The sequence below is a fragment of the Frankliniella occidentalis genome, unplaced genomic scaffold (genome assembly GCF_000697945.3).
Source record: "Frankliniella occidentalis isolate FOCC.00 unplaced genomic scaffold, Focc_3.1 Scaffold12, whole genome shotgun sequence".
NCBI lineage: Eukaryota > Metazoa > Arthropoda > Insecta > Thysanoptera > Thripidae > Frankliniella > Frankliniella occidentalis.
This window is the reverse complement of record NW_026267142.1, coordinates 2,056,473-2,063,831: the sequence shown is the minus strand read 5'-3', so window position 1 is coordinate 2,063,831 and position 7,359 is coordinate 2,056,473. Positions and strand designations below refer to the sequence as shown.

Here is a 7,359-nt window from a genome sequence, read left to right as displayed (position 1 = left end):
GCAACCTCTGTTTCCTAACCACACTGCGAAGTGGGGTGTCGCGATGCGTTAGGCCCCACAGCTCGCGAACCGTTCGTGATCAAGGTTTGCGCTTTCAGGGGTCTGATGCAAACATAAAAGCCTATCCTCCTGCCAAACGGCAACCTCCTACCTAATCACACTTCGAAATTACGCCCTGTCAAAAAAGTGGGGCTTTAATTTTGCTCACGAGTGTACATAAGCATTTCAGTTGAAAAAGAATAGTAAGACTCGCTTGATCTAAAAGACATAAGGCTGAGATTCGACCAGCGCTATCCGTGCCTATCATTTCTGGCGCTTGGCTTGGCCGGGATAGTCTTTAATATCGCTTATTTCGGTTGGTGCATTAGCAGCGGGAGATGCCGCAAAACGGAACTTTACGAGTTACCCCTCCACATTAAAATTGTTTAATTACTGTGAATGTGTCCATCTATGTTTTCTCCTTTAATTTTATAGAATTTTAACCACCGTAACTTTTAGTATATTTTTGGATCATAGGAAAGGCCATAAAGAAACAAATGGAACTGCAACTCAAGTCAAAATAGTACAAAACCAGTGTGAAAAATTGATTGCTCAGCTCAGTGAGGCTAAGTTATCCACTTCTTAACTCTAAAAAACAAGCTGGGCCCGCTCTTCCGCCAAACCAAGTTGCTAGCTCCGCTTCGCTCCACCGGCAACTCGGTTCGGCAGGGAGCGGGCCCAGCTTGGCCTGCCGGCGGCGTTTGGGACGGGCCTTCGGCCCGTCCCTTCTGAATTTTCATGGTGTAATACATTTTCTATCCGAAAACGGGCCTTCGGCCCGTTGGAGTGACGGCTCGCTTTGGACCATCTTTTTGCCAGGTACCTTTTCTGTCCAGTTTGTAGAATACATGCAAGTTATGCCAAATCCCTTCTAAGTTTTTGATGTTAGCTTATGAATCAAATAACACACCTATGAAAAAATACAAAAGACTAGCCCTAGAAGAAGTTAAATATACTTCCAGGAATACTCTGAATGACTCCGAACGTGTTCAAACAACAAATAAATGTGTTGTTTTTTTTGTTTTTTTTCTTTTTTGCATGGAAGTGTACACGTTTTATTAATGATGTCCCACCATAAAATAAGCCCACTCTTCTGCTTAGAAGAAAATTTTGAACCGACTAAAAAACTGTTTTCTAAAATTAATATACTTATTTTTAAGCCACTTTTGTGGGTAAAACTCCCTCTAGCGCGTAAACGGTGAGAGGAAGAGCCAAACGGACAAAATTTTAGCCCGAAGGGCTCTACTTTCACAAGTTACCCCTTAAGAGACCATCAAATATTTTCTAAAATTTATACATTTATTTTTGGGCCACTTTCGTGAGAGAAACTCGCTGTAGCGCCTTAACGGTGAGAGATAGAGCCAAACGGACGAAATTTTCGCCCAAAGGGCTCTACTTTCACGAGTTACCCCTTACAGAGCCATAAAAAAAAATTCCACTTCTTGGACCAACCCCTATTTCTTTGTTACCCCCTCAGACCCACTCAGGGGTGGTTGCCAGGATTTGCACCAACCGTTTCGTTGAGCAGAAGTGACAACAATAATACCCTGAAAATTTCAAACCTCTAGCGCACGTCTTTCTTGGGAAACGGACAGACAGATAGACAGACAGACAGACAGACGAACACAGAGGCGATGGCATAAGCCCGCTTATATAGCTTTTAAGCCAAAGAGCGGGCTAATAATACAGAATTCTGTATCAAATTTGATACAGCTTTCTGTATCAGGCTCTCGTGATATGGAAACATGTAACATGGGTACAAAATTCTGTAACCTGATCAAAATGTTACAAAATTCCGTAAATGTTACTAATTTCTGTAACAGATACAAGATCAAGTAACGTTGGATACAATTTTCTGTATCCCCGGATACAGAATTATGGAACTTGGTTGGCACGGTGTCCGGGAGCCCCAGTAGCATTACACCTGGTTCCAGCGGACCTCTCCTCAGGTAGCCCGGATGGGATGGCTGCGCGGGTAAAGGCGCGACTTTCTAATCCGGAGATCTGAGGTTCAACTCCCGGTAGGGCTAGGTACATTCCTTCAAATAAAATCAAAGGAGTAAAGTTCCCCAGAAAAAAAAGATCAGGGGAAAAAGGAGGAAAAGTGAAAAAAATGAAGAATTACTACTTTAAAACCCCAAAGAGGTTCTGTATCAGGTGATACAGATTTCCGTATCGATATTACAGAATGAAATCTGTATCAAATCTGGTACAAATTTCTGTAACATATGATGTGTAAGTTACTGCGTAACAATGTTACAGAATTTTGTACTGATTCTTTTAGAGTGAAATTTTTTAGGAGATAATGTTCTTTACCGGCCTTGTCGTAAGCAGGAATTTTGTCACTGACTGTAAGCATAACGTCAAAATGGCCCCCTACTTTGACGTCTTGCATGACTCTTGTTGATATCATCGTGACACTGATTTGACTCAAAATGTCAAATCACGGTCACGGTCCAAATGACTCCAAGAGTTATGCAAGACAATAAAATAGGGCAATTTTGACGTCATGCTGACAGTCAATGCTCAAATTCATCCTTGCGGGGTGTGCCAGGTGCCAGAGTGCTCAAATTCAATACAAAACTTCTGAACTTTGTAAGAACTTATAGTTTTTGTCTTTATTAACCCCTTTTACCCCCTCTAAGGATGGTTCCAAACATTTGCCGACGTCGTTTCGTTGTCCAGGAGTGACCTTTAGTAAGTACTCTAATGAGAAACTGCCGACCGTATCCCTATGAAATTTGTGTTTCATAGTTCTGACATTCCCCTGCCGTCCCATTTTTTCTTTGATCATCGAGATGATTGGTTGCGTAAGCCCGCGTTATTGCTTTTTCAAAGCGGAAGGGTGGGCTATAAAAACTCATATAAAACAAAATCGCCGAAAATTTTAGTACACCTTCAAGTATGTGCATTTTATTGATCCGAAGTGTAATAAACACCTGAGTAATAGGAAGGAATTACTTGCCGTCTTTGGATTGAAAGCACATCCTCCATTACGAATTGTAATCAAACCAACGAGAATGTATAATAACGACTCATGCTCAAACGTGGACAGCATCATCTGTAGAGTAGAAAACAGGTAGGTTTCAAAGGCTCATAAATCTGAGGGGGCAGTAACTTCTAGTATTCACGGTGCACGAGGAAATAAATACCTTCAGTATTCAGGCGATATTCAGTGATTATTCAGTGATATTCACTATTAGATTATATTCAAGTGAACGAAATTTCGGAGTTGGTGCCCCCTCGCATGAATCGGATGAGGACAACCTATCACAATAAATCACTCGAAAAGTGTTATTATTATTTTTTGTTGGGGGGGGGGGGGTCTGAAAAAGTATATATTGCTCATTTGGTGAATGTTTCATACGAACCCGTTTCACTGGGGAGGGCATAACAGAAGATGCGCTGGGTCTGTTGACTGGCACAAGGCTTGCTACTTGCTGACGAGATTACTGAGACGGAAAATACCGTGACAGGCAGCCATTCGTGCTCAGGAAACTCGGCTTTCGTGCCAACCTACCTATTCGCCCAAGCCAGAGCAATTGTTGTTCGACCTTGTAGAACAATCAACTCATCAGCACAGCACGGAAGAAGGTCTTTACACGTTGCATTTTTAGCACAGTGATTGTCTTTACGCCTGTTTGGGTTTCCTTTTACTGCTCTTTACTTCGTTGAAAGTGAGGACTCCGCAGTTCATTTTATCACTTGAACCATGAACCATGCTAAAGGAAGCGGAACGACTTTATTAAATGCAGTGTGGCCCTCTTCTTTTTAGCCCGCCCTTCTGCTTTAGTAAAACTATCTAGCGGGCTGTGTGTCTGTCTGTTCCACTAGAAGGAGATGTGCTAGAGACTTCAAGTTCTTAAGGTTCACTCCTAGAAAACGAAACGCCTACGGCAAATCCTGGCAACCACCCCTAAGGCTGAAAGGGGGTATCCAAGAAAATGAGGTAAGTCCGAGGGGTACCTCACTCTTCAAAATGATGTACAGCGATTTAAATCACATTTGATTGTAAATGATTGTAGGTGATTTTAAAATGATTCAGGATGATTTAAATTATTGTAATGATTCTACATGATTGAAGTGATTGATGATGGTTGTTGGTGATTGTCGGTGACTAAATCATGATTGTGTGTGGATTTTAGTGGTTCAAGAGAGATTCAAGGAAGATTTAAATGATTTAAGAATGATTGTGGTCAATTGACGTTGATTTAAAACGATTTATATAAGATTGTTGGACGCCGGATAAGAGATTCAGTCGTAGAAATTACAACTGAGGACAGAGATATTTGAGGAGTCGGATGATCCATGATTCGCTTGCGATGGTCTAAAAAGTGATTCTTTGTTATTGTATCGATTCAACGACGGATTGTGATGAGTTAATGAATGATTGTAGTTGATTGCTGCGATTTAATGTTGGTTCTAGAAGGCTCTTATTTTGATTTAACATTGATTTTAAGTGATTGTTACGATTTTGAGAGAAAAAGATTGTAATTGGTTGTAGCGATTGTAAAAGATTGTTGTGATTCTTGGGGATTTAAGTTGCTATTGTTAGTGATTTAAATTACATATTTAAAGTGTACAGGGATTGTTCGAAGTGAGGTACCCCTCGCTTCCAACCCTACGCCCGGACAATCAAGCCCTACTTACGCAGGGGCGCGTAAATAGGGCGTCGGGCCGGCCTTGTACAACATTTCCAATACTTCCAAAGGGGGCGAAGAAAAGACTTGACTTGACTTACCACGAGGCCTCTTTTGGCCCAAGGTTCATATAAAGACTGCTGACTTTCAAATGGTCGGCGCTTCGATCGAGTTTGATTTTTCAATTATTTTTATGAATGCGGGGAGGCTCTTGCAAAGTGGCGACGTTCTTGGGCCGGTCAGTCTGTCGCCATGCAGCTGTTCCTCGGCCTCGTCGGCGTCCTCTGCTGCGCCGCGGGCGAGCGCGCCACCGCGGCCCTTCTCGCCGCCGACACCAGCCCACCCGAGGCGCGCTGCATGGCCGCCCTGCTGGCCGCCCTCCTGCCGCCCTCCAACGCCACCCTCCTCGTGACCGGCGACGTCGGTCCGATCGCCCCCTACCTGCACGAGCTGGCCCCCGGGACGCCCAGGGTCGTAAACCGCACCCCGCCCGCAGACCCCCGCATCCGGAACCAGATGTCGCGGGGCCGCATCCTGGTCCTGGCCGTGCTGCCGACCGCCGCCGAGCTCCTCGAGTACATGACGGAGCACGCCATCCGGCAGCCGGAGCAGACCCTCATGTGGACCTGGGCGCCGACTCCCCAGGACGTCCTGGGGCTGGCCTCCGAGGAGCCCCTGTGGCTCTGCTACGTTCCGCTCATCCTGGCCGTCACCCTGCCCGACGGCACCACCTCCCTGCACACCGGCGTCCCTAAGGGCTGCCTCGCGACGTGGCCGTCCCTGGACATGCCCCAGGTCGACACGTGCCCGGCGGGCTCCCGGTACTGGCGCCGAGGCCCTCCGATCCCCAGGCTGTGCACCAGGTGGACGCCGCCGAGCTCCCCGCACATCGTCTACGTGGAGAAGTCTTCCCCTGGTCTCGAGAACTTTGACAACTTCTACAGAGGTACAATCAGTACAATTCGCCCGCGCGTCCGGATGCAGTATGTCCGGGGAAACGATCTGCGTGACGTTTCCCTAAACATGTTCTACTGCAACCTGAGCGGGCTCATCCTCGACGAACCAGTGCCCATCGCCGCCGCCGCCCACCACATCAGCTCGGTGTGGGTGGTCTGGAGCCGCATCGTGGTGACGGTCCCGGCAGGGCGCGGGCCGCGGGGCACCCTCTTGCAGGCGGTGACGGCCGAGTTCTCCGCGGAGCTGTGGATCGCGTCGGCGGTGGCCTTTCTCGCTATGACGCTGGCCCTCGCTGCGGTCTCGGCGTGCCTGGGGCGGCCGCGGCTGGCCGCCCTGGCCGTCGCCCTCCTGGAGACCCTGGCGCCGCTCCTGGCGCAGCCGCCCCCGGGCAGGCCCGCGCACCGGCCCCTGTCCTCCGTCTGGCTGCTCATGAGCGTCGTGCTCGCGGCCGCCTACCAGGGCCTGCTGCTCAGGGAGATCACCGCCCCGCCGACCGAGATCAACAGCTTGGAGCAGCTCGAGCAGAGCGGCCTGGAGGTGCATGTGGCGGAGAACCTGATCGTCGGCTCCATCGCCGCGGACCTCTCCGTCCTGGGAAAGGACCGGATCCACTACATCCCGCGCCATCGCGTGCGCGACGTCCTCCGCCGGGTCCTGGACGCGCAGGACGCCGCCCTGATATGCGACCTGACCTTCTCACTGGAAAGGCGCATCGAGCACATGCCGCTCAAGGAGCGCCAGCGGCTGAATTTGTTCACCCTGTCGACCGCCCACCTCGTGTCCCACGCCGCCACGTCGACGGGCTCGCCGCTGCAACGGCGTCTGAGGACCTTGTACAGCCGCATCCAGGAGTCCTTCTCCCCCGGCGCGGCGGAGGGCGCGGGCCTGACGCCGTCCTCGCTTCGGCACTCCGCCCCGTCCAGGACCCGGCCACTCAGCCTCACCCACCTGCTGCCGGCCTTCGTGCTCCTAGCCGTGGGCCACTGCGTGCTCTGCGCGCTCGCCTTCGCCCTGGAGGTGCTGTGCCACAGGTTTGGCGCGAGGCGCGCCCCCGTGCAGCCGTTACGCAGGGTTGCCTGGGAGTAAGGGGTCATGGCGTACGCGTTCACCGTGGGAAGAGTTCGGAAAATTTGAGGGGTCCCCAACTAGACGTGGGCGCCGACCGGACTTTCGGCGGCGGCGGCGTATCGGCCAAAATTCGTCGCCGACGACATGCTCGGCGCGGCGGCGGCGGCGTGGTCGGCGGCCACCACAGAAATTGATCAATTTAATGACGTTTGAAACCAATATTCATGAAGTTTTCTTTGTTTGATATTTTCTATATGGTAAATTATCCGTATTTCCAAGAAGAGTTGATTGCGAAAATGAGGAACTTTGGGACAGGAGGAGTTGAAGAAGGTGGGTTGCCTACGTATAAGGCGGTTTTTTGCTTGAATTTACCAAAAACGAGGGCAAAAATTGTCTCGCCGCCGGCGACGCCGCCGACAAAATAGTCGTCGGCGGCGTCGGCGGCACGCCGAGTACTTTTGTCGGCGGCGGCGGCGCGGCGTCGGCGCGGCGCCCATGTCTTTCCCCAACACTAATAGTTTAGCAAGCGTATTTTTCGGTATTTTGTTTGTATTTTTTTGTATTTGTATTTCTTTATGTGTACGTTGATTGCCTTTTTATGTGGATTTCTAAGTTTGTACGGCAGTGTTTTTCCTGTGAGTGTGTATTGTGTTGT

General features: G+C 49.4%; 2 protein-coding genes across 4 annotated transcripts in view; both read right to left on the bottom strand.

The window, feature by feature from the left end:
• The window catches only part of LOC113216788 (uncharacterized), a 15,071-nt gene extending 11,172 nt beyond the window's left edge, over window positions 1–3,899 (bottom strand). For 2 of the 3 annotated variants that reach the window (XR_008010768.1, XM_052263545.1), the window contains exons 1-3: window positions 3,411–3,888; window positions 3,192–3,306; window positions 3,005–3,100 (exon numbers count right to left, since the gene is read on the bottom strand). Coding sequence is in view for 1 of the 3 variants with exons in the window: in XM_052263545.1 (XP_052119505.1) it covers window positions 3,005–3,100 (96 nt within the window). In the remaining 2 variants the exon portion in view is untranslated. Of the gene's footprint in view, window positions 1–3,004; window positions 3,101–3,191; window positions 3,307–3,410 lie in introns of all 3 variants that reach the window. The other variant, XR_008010769.1, reaches the window with a different exon arrangement.
• A 1,922-nt stretch (window positions 3,900–5,821) lies between these two features.
• Window positions 5,822–7,359, bottom strand: part of LOC113212683 (uncharacterized) — a 116,726-nt gene continuing 115,188 nt past the window's right edge. The window contains exon 3 of the mRNA XM_052263572.1: window positions 5,822–5,835. The gene's annotated coding sequence lies outside the window, so the exon portion shown is untranslated. The remainder of the gene's footprint in view (window positions 5,836–7,359) is intronic.